Source organism: Amyelois transitella, chromosome 19 (genome assembly GCF_032362555.1).
Source record: "Amyelois transitella isolate CPQ chromosome 19, ilAmyTran1.1, whole genome shotgun sequence".
NCBI classification, from domain to species: domain Eukaryota; kingdom Metazoa; phylum Arthropoda; class Insecta; order Lepidoptera; family Pyralidae; genus Amyelois; species Amyelois transitella.
This window is the reverse complement of record NC_083522.1, coordinates 6,871,566-6,892,591: the sequence shown is the minus strand read 5'-3', so window position 1 is coordinate 6,892,591 and position 21,026 is coordinate 6,871,566. Positions and strand designations below refer to the sequence as shown.

The 21,026-nt window shown below is 37.4% G+C and overlaps 1 protein-coding gene across 7 annotated transcripts in view; it reads left to right on the top strand.

The window, feature by feature from the left end:
* The first annotated feature begins 1,147 nt into the window (after window positions 1-1,147).
* LOC106132528 (protein disabled) overlaps window positions 1,148-21,026 on the top strand; it is a 28,324-nt gene continuing 8,445 nt past the window's right edge. For 2 of the 7 annotated variants that reach the window (XM_060949596.1, XM_060949591.1), the window contains exons 1-12: window positions 1,148-1,306; window positions 7,093-7,187; window positions 8,967-9,181; window positions 10,384-10,527; window positions 11,930-12,073; window positions 13,497-13,682; window positions 13,989-14,186; window positions 16,796-17,335; window positions 17,773-18,006; window positions 18,762-18,931; window positions 19,196-19,289; window positions 19,654-20,638. In XM_060949596.1, the coding sequence (XP_060805579.1) occupies window positions 7,118-7,187; window positions 8,967-9,181; window positions 10,384-10,527; window positions 11,930-12,073; window positions 13,497-13,682; window positions 13,989-14,186; window positions 16,796-17,335; window positions 17,773-18,006; window positions 18,762-18,931; window positions 19,196-19,289; window positions 19,654-20,638 (2,980 nt within the window). In that variant the 5' untranslated portion in view covers window positions 1,148-1,306; window positions 7,093-7,117. Of the gene's footprint in view, window positions 1,307-4,678; window positions 7,593-8,966; window positions 9,182-10,383; window positions 10,528-11,929; window positions 12,074-13,496; window positions 13,683-13,988; window positions 14,187-16,795; window positions 17,336-17,772; window positions 18,007-18,761; window positions 18,932-19,195; window positions 19,290-19,653; window positions 20,639-21,026 lie in introns of those variants that run through there. The other 5 variants (XM_060949594.1, XM_060949597.1, XM_060949595.1 and 2 more) reach the window with 5 other exon arrangements.

Here is a 21,026-nt window from a genome sequence, read left to right as displayed (position 1 = left end):
ATGGAAGCGCAACACGTGACTAAGTTAAGGCTGCAAAGTCTTGTCTTGGCATAATAATAAGCGACCTCGGATCTTTGTCTTCGCTATACCATTAACCTATTAGTGAAAGTGATAGATGAAGTGAGGCAAAAGCGCATTGCAATGTCATTTGGTGATGGCCTTAGGCACTATTTTGTTCTATACTATTATAAACTAATTTGACATGAAATTACTTATTTATTTCGTATTCGTAGAATACGAAATATTTACAGGAGGCGTTAAAGACCCAGAATTATAATTTCATTCAGGTTTGTCGCGAGTAACGCAATTATTCACACTATAAAGAACATGATGAAAGCGTTGACGCGAGAGAATAATATACCTAGTAATCAAGTTTAAAAGCTTAAATTAATAATAAAAAAAGCGTCATCCTCTGCGCATGTTCGCAAATCTGTCAGCTTTCTGCGCACACTGAGTTTGTAATTATCATGTAAACATTAGGTTATGTATTTATTTCATTTAATCTGAGGTTTATTTAGATATTGTATCATATTTGTATTTTGTACTGCAATTATTTTGTACGATAAAAAATATACATACATACATACATATGATCACGTCTATATCCCTTGCGGGGTAGACAGAGCCAACAGTCTTGAAAAGACTGAATGGCCACGTTCAGCTATTTGGCTTAATGATAGAACCGAGATTCAAATAGGGACAGGTTGCTAGCCCATCGCCTAAAAGAGGAATCCTAAGTTTATAAGCCTATCCCTTAGTCGCCTTTTACGACATCCATGGGAAAGAGATGGAGTGGTCCTATTCTTTTTTGTAATAGTGCCGGGAACCACACGGCACCAAAAAATGTTATGCCTAAATTATGAAAATTCTAGTTTGTCATTGTCACTATTTACTTCATAATGTCAAAGCCAAAGATGAGACAGGCGACGTGACAGCTGAGCTAACAGTGACTGAAAAGCAACTGAAAAGAGAAAAGACCAAGACATGACAGCAGCAAGTGCAGCAACACAATACAAAAAAACGAGATTCCTGTTGGATTTTGTCGAAATAGTGTGTGACGATTTAAGTTTATTCTTATAATTTCGTGAATTTTCGCCTTATATTATGATCCAATTACGCTTTCATAAAGGTTCGATTTAAACATTATAATGGACAAAGTGACTGTACTGTATACATTTCAAGTTAAATATCGGTTTAAAGTATTTATGTAAACGATTGTTTACAATAAAAAACAAGTCTTTAAAACATGTTTATCGGGACCTTGATATACAGCGGTTAATTTATAAACCAATGGCAGTTCCTAAAGGTAAATAAATAAACTTCAATATTGTAATTTTTTTTTATCTTTTCGTCATAACTAACGTAATAATTAAGTTTTTTCAATAAGTAAAAGTTGTTTGATTCAATGTATCGTTTAAAAGTATTTTGGCTCAAGGCAAACTTTGCCGAGAGATATATTTATTAAATTTTGATGAAACCAATTTTTACCTTTTACATTTTATCTCAACTATATTTTGGAGACAGTCCTTCAAAGATTTTTCTTTCTTTCTTTCTTGACTATGAAACAAAATGAAAGACCTAATGAATAAGTAAGTGACAGACAATTTTAATATATGTATGTACATATAAATATGTTTATTCTACCTAAATTTCAAACTTAAATTGGCAACTAATTTCTTATTTGTTTGCAATGTCCTTAAGAGAATGCTATTAACATTTAGTTCATCTGTTGTAGCATAAGGGCTCAAATATTTTAAAAATAAGTCTTGAAACACATTTTCTTCTTAACAAATAAGAGTATGGTAACTTGAAGTTGGTATTATACTATGTAATGTTTTTATAGTTTTACAAATGATTCAGTAAATGGATTTACTTTATGTTTCACATGTCTCAAAGTCTGCCTGTTATTAATTGAACTAAAATTTAACAAGTATCTGCATGCTTGAATGCTATGTCATAAAGTTATTAAGCTGATTCCTAAAGAAAGTCTGGCCAAAAATCCCTTTTTAAATATTGATTTATCTACATTACACCATGTAGCCTACTACATATATATTTCCCATGGATGTTAAAGAGAACCACTCCATATATTTCCCATGGATGTTGTATAAAGGGACTAAGGGAGAGACTTATTAGCTTGGGGTTCTTGTAGTTGGTGGGCTAGCAACCTGTCACTATTTTAATCTCCATTCTACCATCAAGCCATACAGCTGAACTGAGCTCTACTCAGATAAAAGTAAAGCTGGTTTTTTTTTTAATTTGTAGAAATAGCCCAAGCCCAATAAACTTGCCAAATTTTTTGTTTTCTATTGGCAATAGATATAATTGTGTGTTAACCACTCAATTCATAACAGAGGAATTTTAAGTATTAACATCAGACCTGAGTATCTACATCAAAAAATTAATATCCTTATGTTGGCATGACTAAGACCTATTCTAATAAAAACAATCAAATGTAATTATTAAAAAAAATATATGATTAATTCTGAAAATGCAAGCTAAATCAATTGAACAAGTTTATCAAATAATGGATAACATGCATCTGTATACACATCACATATCTTACACATAGATAATGTGTGTACTATCAGCCTTTATCTCAGGGGCGTAGCTACCGCCGTATCTGCCGTATCAATTATATGGGGCCCCCGAGCCACGGGGGCCCCAAAGTGTGTAAGGAAAAAGAAATAAAAACTTCCTAATTTATTTTATTTTACAAATGACAAAATTCTATAAAGCAATTGACGGCCTCTGTGGCGCAGCGGTAATACGCTTGTCTGTGACACTGGGGGTCCCGGGTTCGATTCCCGGCCAGGGCATGATGAGAAAAGAACTTTTTCTGATTGGCCTGGGTCTTGGATGTTTATCTATATAAGTATTTATTATAAAATATAGTATCGTTGAGTTAGTATCTCGTAACACAAGTCTCGAACTTACTTCGAGGCTAACTCAATCTGTGTAATTTGTCCCGTATATATTTATTTATTTATTATTTAATTACTTTTTATCCCGCCTTAAGCGTGCGTTCAAAAGTTGGCAACACTCTACATCGTTATGGCGGGCTGCGGGACTTCCCCGTTTTACTTACTTCATCTGCAACTCAGCGGGGAATCCCTCAATAATAAAATCGATATCACGATGTACGTGTACGTCCATACTCTACATTTGATGTTAAACCACGGAGTGCAGTGCAGTGTTTATTTACGCGTTTTATGTAATTGTGCATTACCTACATTGTAATTCAGTACAAACAATATTGTTCTTCTGGTTTAACAATATTAGTAGCGATTTGGAAAAGTAAGAGAACTGCGAGACACGTTCGTGAAGTATATCGACTTTTTTCGATAATTTAGAAAAAATATATACTTTTTTTGGCAATAGTATAAAACGCTGGGCTATGCTAAGTGACGATCCATCTGAAAAATATTTGATTACCCTTAAAAAGGTATGTCCAACCAGATGGTCTTCTAGGAACGATGCTTTATTATCGGTAAAGAAAAATTTTTTACTTATCATGAAAACTTTGTACCAACTAAATTTAATTTCAAATAAAAAAGATGAACGTGAAGAATGTAAAAATATAATTAATATTTTAGAGAGTTATAATTTCTTAGTGCTCGTTACATTTTTTTCTTCACTATTTGAAATTATTAATCCTATTTCTAAAGCTCTACAGCATGAAAATAATGACTTACAGAAATCTAGTATTTTATTAAGTAATCTTTTAAATAGACTGTGCTAATTAAGAAATCAGATTTCATTTAATAGTTTGCTAAATGAGTCCAAAGATTTAGCAAAAGAGTGGGGGGTAACAACTGTTTTTAAAAACAGTAGGCGAAAGATAACGAAGCGTTTTTTTGATGAGTTATCACAAGATGAGAGAATTTCCGACCCGGAATCCTATTTCAAAGTCAATGTATACTATTGCTGTTTAGATATATTAATTTCTCAAACTAAAGAAAGATTTCAGAGCCTTTGCGACCTGAGTAGTATGTTCGAAATATTACAACCGGAGAAACTCCTATCTTCTTCAAACGAAGAGATATTAATCGCTTCCGAAAAACTGTCGGTTAAATACAGTAAAGACATCTCAGTTAATATTTGTGACCAATTAAAGGCTCTAAAAACATGCTTAAAATCTGAAATTCAAAAAATTTATTCCATTAAAGAACTCATTGAATTATTGCTTGCATCTAGTTTTCCCGAGGTAATCACAGCATGCTTTTTATTCTTGACCCTTCCAGTTACAACCGCAACTGCAGAAAGAAGTTTTTCAAAATTAAAAATGATAAAAAATTACTTAAGAACTTCGATGGGACAAGAACGGCTGTCAGACCTCTCACTATTGTCCATAGAGGTAGAAACTTTAGAAAAACTAAAATCATCATCAGCCATAAATGATTTAATAAATCAGTTTGCCGAAAAAAAGGCAAGGCGAATGAATATTTAAAATTTGATTTTTATTTGTAAAATTAAATTTTTAAATTAAGGTTAAATTATGTTATGATAAATAAATATTTCTTTTCACAATATTTTTTTTCTTTTGTGAAAAATCATTACCCCCAAACAATACAAGGGCCCCCAAACAATTTTTTATACGGGGTCCCGCCAATGCACGCTACGCCACTGCTTTATCTGTACAAGATGAATGTGAATGAACAACTCTGCCCTTGTTAGTTTATCATTGAATTATATATGAAAGGTATTTACATCATTTATTATGTTGGATGTAAATAAATTGTTTACGTCATTCAGTCTAACTGACATGACTTTGCACAGGCATGTTGTATGTGATATTCCATTCTGGGATGGAAGGCCGCGTTGCTCTAAGTTGTATGTCAACACCAACATAATAATAAACCCTACTAGTCTCATTTAGCATGGAACATATTTTCCAAATTTTGAAATAAAAATCAAAATATAGTTTGTTTTGATTGATTTGGACTAATTTATCTATCAGTAAAAGTCTCGTTAACATTAGTCCACCCTTTTCGGAGATAAGGTCTATTTCCGCCTAGCATTAATCCCGGTTCATCACTCTCATGGTTACACATACATTTTACCTGAATGTGAAGGTTTCCTCGCTTTATTTTCCTAACCGTAAGAACATCAGTTAGCTAACGCAAACCAACATACCTACTTGACACTTTTCTGAGATTAGGTAACATAGTTAAACAGTTTTTTTATAGCTCATTTAAAATGCACTTAAATAAATAATAAAAAGACTTATAAACAAGCTTTCGTGTTTGGTAAAAAATTATACTACAATAGGTAGATAAAATGCATCTGTAACACAATCGTGTAACATTGACCACAACCGTAGGTACGTTTTACTTAGACAGTTAATCAAAATTTTAAGACACCTCTCGCCATAGACGATTTACATATCATTCTTCAGAAAAGATTCGTATTGGGTTGAATTACAGAAAAACAAACCAGGATTTGATTTGATGATACACAGTAAAATCCTTGGAAAAAGAAGCGTGGGAAAAACGCGCCACTTATGGCTAAGAAACCTGCACGACTGGTTCGGCCGTAGTACCACCTCACTGTTTCGAGCAGCGGCCAAAAGGTTAATATCGTCTTGATGCTCTCCCGCCTCCGATATGAGAGGCTGTTTAAGAAGAAAACTGATACAATGAACCACATATCTTAAACATAGGATGAAAGAGACTCGGAATTTTTAGCGGACTTTTCTAGGCTACAGAGTAGTTTCTTTGTTGTACAGCATTCATCATTTGTGGGAATGGACTAAACTGGGTTTCTGACATGCAAATTTAAAAAGGAAATTCGACCATTGAATGGTGAGAAAATGTAATAGTGTTCTTTAGAATCAAACATTATAGATAGTTTCAACCTCTATATATTTGTTTTACAAGAATATTTGGTCTAGAAATTAGTAAAGTACCTATACCGATGCAGTATATTAGAGTGAGCACCTATGAAAGGAATTAATGTTAATGTGCGAGTCAAAGTCAAGAAAATTCAATGCACATTTATGTAGATCAGTCAGTACGAATGCATGTGTGTGTACGTGATTCAGATGACACGTTTTGTATATAATTTATTTACAAAGTTGCTTAGTAGCGACGAAAAAAAAAACGGTAATGTATCCCAGCTGCTTCCTTTCCGCAGATTGTAAAAATCAATCAAGGGAAAAGCTTATCATTATGCTTGAGCCAAGTTTGTAAACCTTTCCCTTGGGTTTCATTTTTAATATACGAGAGGCCTGGCACTCTTAATATCAATTACGTAGCTGTTCAGTCTTGTGGTGTCCCTGTCTGCCCCGTAAGGAATAAAGACGTGATATTTTTGTGTGTGTGTATGTATTGTATGTACCTACAAGTAATATAATTTTAAAATAATGAGTAAACATTCCGTTAATGCATTTTAATAAGATTTTAGGGTACGGAAACAAAGAAATAGGTAGGTACCTAACAAATTCGAAATAGGTTCATGTCTGAGGCCGTGTTAACGGTCAAGTATGAGTTTCAACTTGAGTTCTAATGGTTGCGTTCGTTAAAAATACCTATTACTATCCTAAAATTATGAGTTTTATTTCCCGTAGTTTTTAAAATACTTGTAATTGCCCTGATTACCCATTCAGCTGTTAGTTGCATTGCATGCTTGTGATGATGTCAAACAACGCACTGTCTGAAGTTACCCTATGTTAACTTGGTTTCATTGAGGGTGTACGACGGAGATCGGCAGCGAATATTGATTAGGGGTTGCCTTTGTGCTAGTGTGCGGCGCTCCGGCACCCTTCACAGATAGAGTGCGCAGTGCGCGAGCTGTGTGAGTGCGCCCTCTGCCCATGTGCCGGCCGCCATCGCACAGAGTCCGTGCCATCCCGAATAAAAACACTCATGTTAACACAAAAATTCGCTAAAGACCCCTTCTCAACGCGCCAGCATAATCTCAACCCGTCGTCTGCCGAATTGCAACACAAACTTGAAAGGACATCGTACAAGCCGACACAAAAATCAATAAATCTCATAGTGAAACTCGAACGTTGCATTCCACAATCAGAAACAGTGCCTCGTACATCACGTATCGCGTCCAGTGTACTCCACTAGTGTATTCCCGTTTCAGCGAGAAGCAAAGACTAACAGTACCGATGTTTAATCACAAGTTACCGACTGAATTTCCAATGCAAACCCTCCGTAAGAAAACCAGCCCTTGCAAATGTGAGTCCGAACCGTGTTTAGCTCGGCTAAGCTTTTTCACCTACGATATTTTTGTATACTATTATTAATTTTTATATTACGGTTATGCGGTGTTAGATAGCGCTAAGTGTAACTTGACCACATTATCGCATCTAGTTATGTTATTTTTGCGATTTCTGTTGTAAACTGTAACTGCATGATCGGCTGGCGTTCACCCTACTAACTGTAAGATCAAAACTGGCACTCAACCATTTCACGTGCTAGTGCTATGTCATAATTAGTGACCCCCTGGTATTTTGGACAGAGGGTGTGTTGTGGGCCCGTGGCGAATGTGCAGCGGTGGATGAGAGGGGAGACTAACTTACTATTTGGTTTGTACGGGCATAATGCAGGTGTGTCATTTCCAGCATCTCTTGCGGCAGTTCGGTGAGTACGTCTGCGTCATTCCATGCTTCTTGAGTGTTGTATCGCATGCCGAATGCTCATAAATTGTTAAGTTAGTTAGCAACTAATCAGAGGAGTGTTGTGTATTTACTAGGCACATAGCCACATCCTATAATCACGTCGCATCGTTTCCTCTCAGTGGAATAGAGGAAATGATGAATTTCATAACACCGGAGATTGACGTGGGCATAAATGTCATCAACGGTTTAGATTCCTCTGACTTGGGAATAAACATATCTCTGCTCGTTTTTGAAATAATAGAAACACTATAAACTATATTATTATAACTGGGTTCTTACGAAAAATTCCACCACTTCGTAATAAGCTCGAATGATTCAAAGTAGTTTGGTTTTCCGCATTTTCTGTCGCAATGTTAATCTTCCCTTGAATCATGTATATGCTCAACTAATAGGCATTCATTTATTTTTAAAATAGTATTAATTAAGTTCCTTCTAACTAAAGCTCTAACAATGCATTTATTCTTCTAAAAATAAATATTGTTATTTGGGCATGAATAATTAAAGAGGGGATTACCCATTTTAGCTTACCAATCAAGAACTTTTTAACTATTTTAAATAAAAAAGAAAACATATACCCTTGAGTCCCTTCTTTTCTCGAGATTCTAAATTTAAAAACAGGAAATTCAATTAAACTGGCAATGATGCACCGTAAACAGGGACCGAAATAGGGCAATCGCGCTCACTTTTATTTTGCACTCTGTCGTGTTATATTCTCTCCATAGTGGGAAAATTAACATGACTCCCAAAAGGAACGAATTAAAAAGTCTTCTCGCCAAAGGTACGCTGATCTTTATTGCTGATAATAACACAATAAAACAAGTCTGCCGTTAGCAATTTATTCGTCCTTGTAGCTATGAAAACTGTAGAGTTGTGTTAAATTGTGTTTTGTGCCAAATTATTTGCTTTTAAATTTAGACTGCTTTGTTTACTTACCAATACATTGAGTTGAGTGTAGTTAGTAAAATTTTGATACTAACGGCTTCGCTTTGTTCTGTCTAAAATCTAAGTGTCAAAATAATCATAACTTCATCTTAGTTGATTCTATGTAATAAGTTTACATATTTCATAGGGTTATTGTATTTTTGTACTGGGGGTTTAAAATTATTATTTTGATCAAACAAGACTACTAATAATTTGGAAAGTAATGTCAGAAAGTTCAAGAAGAATCTAGTAGTTCAAATAGATTCAGATACGTAAGTACGTATAATATAGGTACGTACAATAAAAACTACATAACACAAATTCAACTGGTTTATGACCCAATTTTTTTTTAATTCCTTCGAAATACAATACTGAAAAAGGAATCATTTTATTCGAAATTTTAATTCTATCATAGACAAGAACGAGCCTGGCCGCTTTCTCGGCGAGGGGGTGTCATTTCGCGCCAAATTGATTGGCGTGCTGGAAGTGCCAGAAGCCCGCGGTGACCGCATGTGCCAAGAGGCTCTGGCGGACCTTAAAATGGCGATCCGTGCTGCAGGCGAGCATAAGCAAAGAATTCAGGTCCACGTGGCCATTGATGGACTGCGCTTGCGCGATGACAAGACGGGGGTAAGTTGAATGCTGTTGATGTAATAGTGCATTGGCACGAACAATATACGTAGCAAAATAAAACTAACAAATTTTATGACTTTGGTAATGTAACCTAGCCTTTTATATGAAGGGAACAGCCTGTGTTGATAGCATGCAAATGTTAGGTATCACAATACTTTATCGTATTTACTTCAATAAGACAGTGTGGGTAGACCTCTTCAAAGATCCTAAACTATTAGGGTAATGAAGCACCTCAAAGTTCCCTCGTCAGTCTATAGCCTAAACGAATTAGTTAAGTAAAGAACTTCCCCGTAACTGTCTGACACAAAAGCTCATCCCCACCTCCTTATACTTTTATCATAAAAATATTATGTAATTTTCCAGAGAAATTTATTTAGACAGTAACCTAATTTGTTAACTATATATTTTATGAGTTCTTTTTCTAACTTCGCATATTTCTACATTAACATGAAGAAGACCTCGAAGTAGCCTATCCACCCAAATCATTTGCGAAATAACACGTGAAAGTTAATAAAATTGTTTTTTGCTCTTGTATGCAAAACCTACTTAACGGATTTTTATAAATCTATAGTATAACAACATACATACATACATATGGTCACGTCTATATCCCTTGCGGGGTAGACAGAGCCAACGGTCTTGAAAAGACTGAATGGCCACGTTCAGCTATTTGGCTTAATGATAGGATTGAGATTCAAATAGTGACAGGTTGCTAGCCTATCGCCTAAAAAAAGAAGAAGAAGAAGCCTTTTACGACATCCATGGGAAAGCGATGGAGTGGTCCTATTCTTTTTTGAATTGGTACCGGGAACCACACCGCAGCAATAATGTTTATAAAAATCACATATAATACCTACATGAGCTACAATTTGTGGAGACGTCTCAAACGTCACACGCCATCAAACATTCATAGCGAAAGAATGTGAGGCGCACAGCCAATAGCAGCGAAGAGTCTAAATCATGAAAAGGTTTTATGGATTGCAGCATAAATATAACTTCCGACTCAACATCGTCGAAGCTGCGGTTCCTAGGCATAACAAATGCTCCCTTTGTGGCGGTCGAGCCCCAACTATCGCTCCCGCTACACATCCATCAACCCTATTCGCTTAGAACGAAGAAATCCTAACGACGTTTCCCTTATACATATCAGATTGTCTTATATCAGTGTAAACAATATTGAATTATGTTGTCTATGACAGGACTCTCTGTACCACCACCCCGTGCACAAGATATCGTTCATCGCGCAAGACATGACTGATTCCCGCGCATTCGGCTACATATTCGGCTCGCCAGACACCGGCCACCGGTTTTTTGGGATCAAGACTGATAAGGCTGCTAGTCAAGTAAGTTATTAGAATCATACACATATGTATATACATATAATACCTTAATGTAGGCAGATCCAAAAGTCTCGAAAAGAATCGTTTGGCTATATGGTTTCAGTCAGTCGCCATAAACGCCAAGGCAAGGCTCCACATTCCCATTATAACGGAATCGGTTAAATATATAAAGGGTTGCTCCTACCTATTATGTTGTAAGATAAAAGTATTCTTGAATTAATAACTTGCGTTTGAAAGGAATATACAAAATAATGTAAACTTTTCAGTTTTAAACAATGGAACCCTAATAATGTGTCACAAGGTCGAAATATTAGCCTAAACAATTGTGAATTAAATGTAGTAACATGTAGAATAGGGCTTCCGAAGCTATCGAGTGTCCAGGATTAGATAACACCACTTCAATATGACATAGGGTTTCACAATTACCCTGAACTGGTGCGAAATGAAAGTGAATATCTGTACCCAACCCCACATTGAATACAATAAGAACGTGAGTTCTTTTTACCTCAATCATTCAATGTGAGCCAGTCTTAAAGCTTTCCTTAAGGTGTTATCGTAAAAAATCATACACGTTATACGATCAATTACATTGTTATTTCTTACTGGGTAGACAAAGGCGACAGTCTACGACAAAAAATGATTAAAATGATACGAATATGCTTATATTCGTATCATTTTATCGCATGCTTATGCGGCACGTGTTACGCCCACTTCTTCGGAGCATTAGCCTCTGTTATTCTTCACTTAAACTTATTTAACCATACCAAAAAAATTGTTGCTAATATACTTATCTTTTAAATTAATAACTAGAAATGTGTTCAGTAATTCTCCGTTGCAGTTTACGCGTTTAAAACTTGCGCAGCACATTTGCAATCTCGTATATGCACAAAATTACAAGTTCGCTGATAGCAAAGTTGTCAGAACTATATTGTCCAAAATGCTTCATGAAATTAGCTATATACGAGTACATACCGTGCAGAACACACAAACACATCTAGACTCACAAGATACTTATAAAAGATATGGCTATATTGATTGCCTCATAAAAAGCCATAAAACCATAATGGAAACGCAGCAAATTGAACGCTCTGTGAGGAAGCACTTCATTTAGGCGCGGCCCGGCCAATTAAATCTATAGGGTTATAGCACGGCTAAAGTGTAAAGGTCATAGGCATAGCTAATAGTTTCAGTGTTCATTCTTTTTCGGCAGACTGAGATGCTTCATACATTTTAATTATTTGCAAGTTGTTCCCAACCAAGGCATCAATTCTGCGAAGATAACTAGGATTTTCTATAGCCGGTAGATTTTTTATTATGAGAGGTATTATGGTAAAGTTAGAGGAGAGAGAACTACTTTTCCAAAATATCCAACTTGTACTATGATATTTTCTTTCCACAATTCCAGGTTGTAATAGCAATGAGGGATCTATTCCAAGTGGTATTTGAGCTGAAGAAGAAGGAAGTAGAGTTAGCCAAGCAGCAGTTAGAAGGGAAGACGGTCACCAGTAGTCTTGTGAGACACGCTCCGGCAGTTGAACCTAAAGCTAAGGTAACATTTGTACACAGAACACTTAAACAAGGTCACGGAGGGTAGAAGGGAGTCGAGTCTAACTAAGGATCGTGGTCATATGCTGACCCCGGGCTCCTCCCCAGTAGGAGGACATAATTGAGAGGTGGAAAAGAATGCCCCACTAGATAGGCGAATACACAACAGACAGACCGTTTAGCACGGAATCGGAAAAATTCCAGGTGATGATTGGTTTTAAGATATTATGAAATCCTTACGTTTTCCACAGCAGTGTTCCGGGACCCAAGGTCCGCCTTCTTCTGAATTTTCTCTCTATACTTGGCCCGGTTTTGCCTTGACAATTAACATGAAATCAGCACGTGTATCGCCATTTGAATCGTATATTTGTGCGAAAACGCCGGTTCAATCCATAACAAGCAATGTCAACAAGATAACTTGCATTACTTGGCTTCATTGCAGTACGAGAATATCGTGGAATTGATAATGTCACACGTGTATTCGATTCGGATTAAACTTGTCAGGTTTAAGGAAAAAGTGGGTTTTGGTGTTGTAAAGAAAGATATAAAATTAAGCCAAAATATGTATTTCTGTGTATCGGCCTGCACAAATTAATTTGAGTAAAATTAATGTATACAAAAGATCGTTTATGTGGTTTTCTTTTGAATCGGTTAATAATTAATTTAAAACTGAAGCATAAATTATTTGTATTCTTATTTTTTTTTACTGATTGTTAAATTCTCCTTAATAATAATTAATTTCGCTGTAAAACCTTTGTAAAACTATAATTTTACGAAATTTGTTGGGAATGCTTTTCCCTAGTGTCAAACAAAAAATAAATATACATATAATCTCATGCAACAAAAACTTGCTAACCTTGTATTGCCATGAACTCATTGGTTACTGAAGTATTACGAACATTTACACTTTCACAAATGTGATGTTGATGAGTTGTGTTATTTCGTATTCAAAATGTATAAGTTTTATGTCTTAACGCTAATTATGTGATTACAAGTATGCTTTCTTTCCTAATATATAAATATATATTTTGATCTTGTTTTCTCTCTTTATTTCGAAAAAAAAAGATATTTTTTTGCGTTTAATCTAATTGGGTATTATTTGTATTCCGATAGAAAAAACCTTCATTTACAAATAAATGTTCCCCACGTTACATCCACTAAATGTTTTCCAATCTCACACCAATTATCGTAGTAACTCATTTATCTGCAGACCAAGTAGGCAATTTAATTATTTATTATATCATAATTCTATTTTTGACGTTCTTACGACCAGAGACTCGGGAGCGGATTAACGTCTAATATAATGAGCCGTATATTTTTCTGTAAGTTTGTACTTTTTCTGATTTGTACTTTCTCGCCGGACTTTCCGATATGATCAAGGTGATCTTAAGCTAAAAAAATAATGATTCATCGTGTTAACATTACAGATAATCACATCGGTAGGTGAAAGTTCTTCGACAAAAACAACGGAGGCGAATGCGGAAGGTGGCGTAGCTGAACTGGTGGACTTGGAACAAGAACTGAGTTCATTGAGACGCGGCCTCACTCAAGTGGAGGGGCTCACTCCTTCCACTGACCCCTTTGGAGACTCCTTCATCATGCCATCTAGTCAGGTATTGAGACACTATCAAATGACCTCGAACAGTTAATTTTGCCGAAATTAATTTTGGTCATGTTGTTAAACAGCATTTCAAGCTTGCTTTTCGCCAAAGTAAAAACGAATGTTTTGCCACTATACACTTCCTGTTGAAATTTTGGGATAGACGCGTAGCCTATGTACTTTCCTATGACTTTACACTTTTATAAAAATAAGTTCCACGATTAAGGCTCTTTATTATTACATCCTCTTTAACATTTTTTCTGATGACTTCAACTTTGACGAAGTTAAACAATTTAACTGTACCTATGAATTGTTGCAGAAAGGGCTCCTCCCCCCGCCGCCCGCGGGCGCGGCCTCCCGCGGGCGGAGCACCCCGGGCGCGCGCGCGCTGTCTCCCGGCAAGGCGTCCGCCTCCTCCCTCACGTCCGCCTCCTCCCACACGCTGCCGTTCGACTTGACCGCCGCCAACGAGTTCGAGACTATCACGAACGCGATCGAGAACTTGGTAGACCCCCCGGTGAGTCGAGTTCCCGATGGTTAGAAGCGCACGAATGGTAAAGTTTTTTTATGGTAGTTCGAAATTATTAAATGATCTGTGGGTTTATTTACAAAAGTCAAAAAAAGAAAAGCTTAATTCTTTCTAAATTTTTGTTTGCAAAATTAGTGGGAGAGAAAAGATAAGACAAATGCCTTGTCAATGTCTGTGAATAACCCTACTTATCGCCACGAGTTAAGATTAAATTTACATGAAATTTATGATTTTTTTCTATAATTATGTACCTACCACAAATTGGTTTTACATCGTTCGTTAGAGATGTTTTGAAAATTACTAAATTTAAAACCTTTTTAACATGATTTGTTATATTATTATGTACTTACATATTACGGGTACTTTACCTTCGTGTGTTTCGCCTGGAATGATGTCTCGCATGTTTGTGTATATCAGTGTGTATGTTAGTCACCAGTATGCATAATATATCGCACAGCAGTTACCAAATTTATACTTTTGAATGTTTATTTATTGATTTGTTGACGATGGCGCCTCCTTTAGGACTCTTCTTGAATAAGGCTGTGGACTAGAGGCCTTCGGAATACTGTAAGACGGTAGAAATGCCATAGTATACTCTTACATATCGCATTGTTTTCGCGGATGTAAAGTTTTCAAACAAATGTAAGTATAATATTACAGAAATTTCAGAATGACATGAATGAATGCAAACGTTGTGGTGTCACAACCATCAGTTGTCGCGTTACAATCACCAATATAACCACTTCTCAAGTCTTATAGTATTCCAATTTCTATGATGGTCAACAATTTTGAAAATAAAAATCTTTTATACAGGTCTTAGATACAACATACATACAAGATATACAACACAAAAGAAAGGTTATACATATTCCTTAAAACCGAAATCTTCTAGTTACATGTAGAGGAAAAACGTTGATGTGTTTTTTATATTATGTTTCATTTTAGTTTTAAACACTGACCCGTGGTCAATACCATACGCATACCCCGTAAAAGGTACCTTAAGGCTTTGCCATAAGGCATCTTTACTCTTATTTCATCGTGTAAAACATGGCATAATAATATAGGAACATAATAGGTGCTATTTTTAAAATAATTTACAACAGGACTTGAAGAATATCCAATAAAAACTTTTCCACATATCACTTTCACGCCGATTTTGAATGAGGGACTTTTAACTTTCTGATTTTGAAATAGCCCCATACGTTACCAAAAGAAAGGTTTTTTGTTAAAGTAAACATACTTTTAGTAATATTTTCATAGGGAAGACAAATACTCGATTTTCTTTTATTTAATTTAAGCTCTACCGGTTCGAAAATTCCAGGGCGAACATAATCTATTTGTCCCTTAGAAATGTACGTCTCCTCCTAAGAATCACTACATAGTATAAAACAAAGTCGCTATTTTAGTCTGTTTGTCTGTATGCTTAAATCTTTAAAATTACGCAACGGATTTTGATGCGTTTTTTGTAACCTGTTACATCACTCTACAGGTAGAGTGATTCAAGAGGAAGGTTTTTATGTATAATAACATTTATAATTTTGCACCCGTGCGAAGCCGGGGCGGGTCGCTAGTAAATTATACAAAAATCCTATATTATTGTGCCATTATGAATGCCGCATTATGGCCGTGAAGCAATCTAGCGTTCCCTGTGCCGTCTGACCGCCCTTGATGTTGCGACTCTTCTTGGCTTGTAGCGCACTATCAACTTTATGTTATCACCTCGTTTGTTGTAGAATGACTTTCGTTCCTATTAAATTAATGGTAAAAATACGTATTACTCTTGTCTTACTTAACCTGAATTGTATGCTCGATATATTTTACTATCTATCGCCATCCCGTTTCAAGTTATAATAAAAAGCGAAACAGCGATAGTTTCTCACGCGATAAAAAATGCTACGGGAGCTGGAACCTATCTAAGTCTACCCGGAAAGGCCCTAGTAGTAATGTTAACAGTAAACACATGGCTCTCAATACAGGTGAGGTGCATTCGGAAACGCATGTGACTCATCGTCTGACGTTAATGAAATTATTGCTAAAATTATTTTGGAAAACAATTTTTTTTTTAATTTTCATGAATAAGTGAGCATGAATATAAAAGCCAGATATCATTCTACAATGAAACCGGTTGTACAATGTATGAGCTTCCTATGCATGACTAAAAGTTGATCGTGAGTTCTACCATAAGACTAAATAACTTGCAGACATGACACGAACCGTGATGATATTGTAATTAGTTTACGTCACCTACTTTTCCCTTTAAAGTAGCGCAGTTGGTTAAAGTTTATAATTGATATAAACAGAAATTACTAAATGATTAAAATTTATTATATTATTAGAAAAATATATGAAGGGATAATTTAATTTTTCATAAAAGTACATCCTGTCGATTCTTTCGTTGCGTTATTTTTACCAACGTAGACAGAGCTCAAACTCAAACAGACAGAGAAACTAATACATTCACTACGTCACTTTCAATAGTCGCTAGATTAAAAGAAGTAGTTAAATTAAAAGATCTGCATTATTTGTGACGGTGTCATGTCTGGCGTCCCGCCGCGGCGAGTATTTGGTCTCATGGAGCGTCCCTGTGGCTGTTACAGGTGAGCCAGCCCGCGGCCGCGGCGCCGTCGCTCGGTTACGACGTATTCACCGAACTTGACCCCCTCGGCACCGGCCGAAGCAAACCTTACGTTGACAAAAAACTCTTCTTTCAGGAGCTCAAAAACCCACCAAAGAAAGTGCTCAAAGACCTGGTTCAGCCACAAAATATACTATCAGACCCCCCTTTGACAACAGAATTGGCCGACTACGGGCCGGCGACTACTATGACGTCGCTAACCAGACATTCCGGAGGCTCGGTGACGGTCGCGAAACCTCTGTTCTCGGGGAATCTGTTCGCGGCGGATCCGTTCGCCGAGACGGATCCGTTCGATAATACGGATCCGTTCGATTCGTTCAAAGACGATCCGTTCACAAGTATGCAGGAATTCCCCCGGGTAACGAGGGCGGAAGAGATAAAGGGCCGATTTGGTAGGGAGAGTGATAAGACTGAGAGTGCTGAGAAGAATGTGTTCAATGGCCCGTTGCAAGTGTCGCTGCCGCCGGAGCCCGTGCCGAAGTCGCCCAGGCTGCAAAGACAGGTATGTATTGCTTTAATAATGGCGAATTTATTTTTGTTTTGAAATAAGTATTTGTCAATTTCGCGGAAGGACTAAAATGCCGAAAAAATCCAATTTTTCAAAAATGAGCTGCGAGTACAGTCTAACATGCCGAAAACTAAACATAACATTTAAAGGAATTCTACCATCTTTTAAATCAAAGCTAGTTTCCTTCAAGTAATTTTTTACAATTGCTCTGTTTTGAAAAAATAATTGAAATTACTCTAAAAATGTAAATAGCCAAATTAATTTCCTTGAACAGAAGTATAACTAACTTAGTATAGAAAACAAAGCCCAGATCCGCGATATACAGCAAACGTTTTTCACTTGGACTTAATTTCGTCACAAGTCTGACAACGAAATTGAACTATAGTAATATAAACAAGAAAAGTAGTGACCTGCGGGCGACTCGATTCCAGAGCACGGACACGAGCATAACGCCGACGGCGCGGCCGCGCGCGGCGGGCCCGCCCCCCGGCAGCTCGCCCCCGCCCCCGCTGCCGCCCAAGAAGCCGGCCGACGTGGCGGCCGCGCGCCCGCCGCCGCGCCCGCCGCACGACGAGCCGCCGGACGGCGCGCCGCCCGCCCGCAGTCTGAGCCCCGCCGCGCCGGGGCCGCCGCTGCCGAGACCCGCCAGGAAGAAGGAGCCTTTAGTGAGTTCTTTATATTTTGGCGATTGATAAGACATAAATAAATATAAACAGGACAAATTACACAGATTGAGTTAACCTCGAAGTAAGTTCGAGACTTGTGTTACGAGATACTAACTCAACGATACTATATTGTATAATAAATACTTTTATAGATAAACATCCAAAACCCAGGCCAATCAGAGAAAGTTCTTTTCTCATCATGCCCTGGCCGGGATTCGAACCCGGGACCTCCGGTGACACAGACAAGCGTACTACCGCTGCGCCACAGAAGACGTCGCAGGAGATAATTAAAAAATAGATAGAATTAAAAAAAAAATATTTGGACCAGTTTTACAAGAGGTCGTGGATTTAGCTATAGATCCAGCTAGTAGCGGCTAGAGAATAGCGAGCTACTTGGTGAACGCTGAGAGTCCAAAAGTGAAGACCCGGGGCGCGTGCGCGCGCTTTTATAGGGCTCACGGGCTGTGAGGAGGCGCCGGGGAGACCGAAGCGGCACATACATACATACATACCATCCGGCCTGTCTCCCATTTGGATAGCCAGAGTCGCCACAATATGTACAGTGAACCACACGCAAAAGAACACCACCTTCAGTACACTACGGAAGAGATGTACTTCCTACGTGGCACATTGTTCGTTATGCTGCTATATTAAATATATCCCCCCATATCAGCAGTCCTACCAAATAGTCTTACTAGCAGAACTACGAGAAACTTAAAGGCGTAATTAAACTTTAACTTTTTTCTGGTATACAGGCGGACCGCAGCACGAAACCTCGCCTATCTTCGGCTTCAGCATCAGCTGCTACCAACAGCAGTGAAGAGGAATACCTCACACCAGCTCCACCCCCGTTACCAGCAGCCAGGAGGTTCGACATCACTCTCAGCCAACTCCTCACGTGCACCATGGACGAACTGGCGGCGAGGTAATTTTTTAAACGAATGGTGATTAATAAAAGTCCCTCCAGGCCCTCCTTAATTTACTATTTCTAAATGATACAGGTATAAAACGCTCACGTATCGTACCTTTATTTTATCTCGAACGTTTTGAATCATGTTACTATGATCCGAGGTCACTGAGCATCTCCTTAATTTGATTAAATCTTCTTCAGTCTTCATCAACTCAGTTCGGGTAAAGGATCCAGTTGCCTGGTACAGGATTTCTCATGACATCGCTTTTTTATTAACAGGTTACGAGTCCCCGCCACGACTTTATCTTCGATGACGCTTCCTCAACTCACCGAGTACCTTAGGTCTTATTTAGCGGCCGACAACGATAGAGCGGTAATTATGAATTCATTTTTGTCAATTTTAGGTATAAGTTCCTTAAACCTTGGATAAAGAGAATGAAGGAGATGGATGTAATGAAAGAAGTATACAGGGATCGTGACAAGTGAAAAAATGTAGTCTGTCTCGCCCGGGAAAGAGGCGTGATTTTATGTATATCTTTGTCTGACCTTTTTACCTCCACTCCACAATGGTGCATTCTTGATGCAAATCTTAGCGGTTGCAATGACCAATGTTAGACTAAAAAGCTACTTTTTACTATTAGACTAAAAACTACTACAAGAAAAAAAAGAACTTGAGTAAAGAGCTTCGAAAACCTAATACAAACTTAGATCTATATTGGTAAAATTCTGTGTTTCAGCGTATCAACGTTGACCCTTCATTTAGAACGGAGAAAGAGAAGCCAATAACTATCCCCTCCACTATCACGATACCAGAGAAGCCAGCTCCTTCAGCGCCATCTATGCCAGAATTCCAAACTCAGTTCGAAGACAATTTCGCCCCCACCACTGAACCTGACACTTTCGTCGCCAACTTCGACGATTTCGACAAAAAAGCGAACGCGTCTTACGACCGTTACGCCGCCTTCAGAGAAATACAAGAACAAGAACTTATAGCCAAATCTATCTTAGACCCCGACCCGATGCCAGAGACTGAATCGAAACAGGATTACGATGAAAAAGAAGAACTTACGGCTATAAATGATCTGATGCGAGCGAACGAACAAAAAGAAATCGAAGCTAAAGAAACGTCCAAAAGTCCATTGAAGTCACTCGACGAACTAACTCTAGACTCGTTCAATATGTTTAGGAATTCAGTCAGTCCAAAACCGTCACAAATAGACGCTAAAATAGATGATATCAAATCTGTTATGAAGACTTTACAGATAGAAAAGACTAGACGAAGTATTTCTCCTAGAGATAATGGTAACGTCGACACAAAACAGGAAGACACTAGTGACGTAACGCATATAACACAACGCAACAACGACAGATATGCAGCTTTACGCGAAATAACTATAACCGAGCCACCTCAAGACGAATTTGAATCCCTACCTCCTGAAGTTCCTAAGGAGCGGAAGAAATCTGATGAGAAATCTGACGGTTTTGACAATTCGGACTTTTTCGATTGTATAGATAATAGTTCTCTGTCGTTTTCTCACGTTGAAGACGCGTTTAGAAAGAGTCCGATGATAGTGAAAGAGAGGGAGGAGGAGAAGAAGGTGGAAGTAGAGAAGAAAGAGATTCAGGTGGAGTTGACTCCGATGAGGAAGTTGCAGCCGCCGGCGAGACTATCCACAGAGTCTATTAGTGATGTGGCTAGCGGATCTTCGCCGGAAATTAAAGGTGAGTTGAAAAACACTTTCAAACTCTCATCGCGAAAATAAATCTGTATGTTTATTTTCCCGATGATTAATGTGGGAGACTAGTGGTGACAGCTTTATTATTATTATTGATCATGTATTTTTAAGGTTTTCTGTGTTTATATGAATTTGTCAATGTGTTTTACTCACTTTTTCTTTATAAGATAAGACCTATAAGAGTATAGAATAGCATAAGTTTAGCAGTTAATATCTACTAACTTCAAACAAGATAATGCTATGAAAAAATAAGTAAAACAAAAACGTCTTCACTTTTATATGTACCTAATTTTACACATACCATTCAAAATGGTTCTTAATGTATCACAATGAACTATACAATTCTCAAACCTAAAACTCTAGGTAAAGATTAG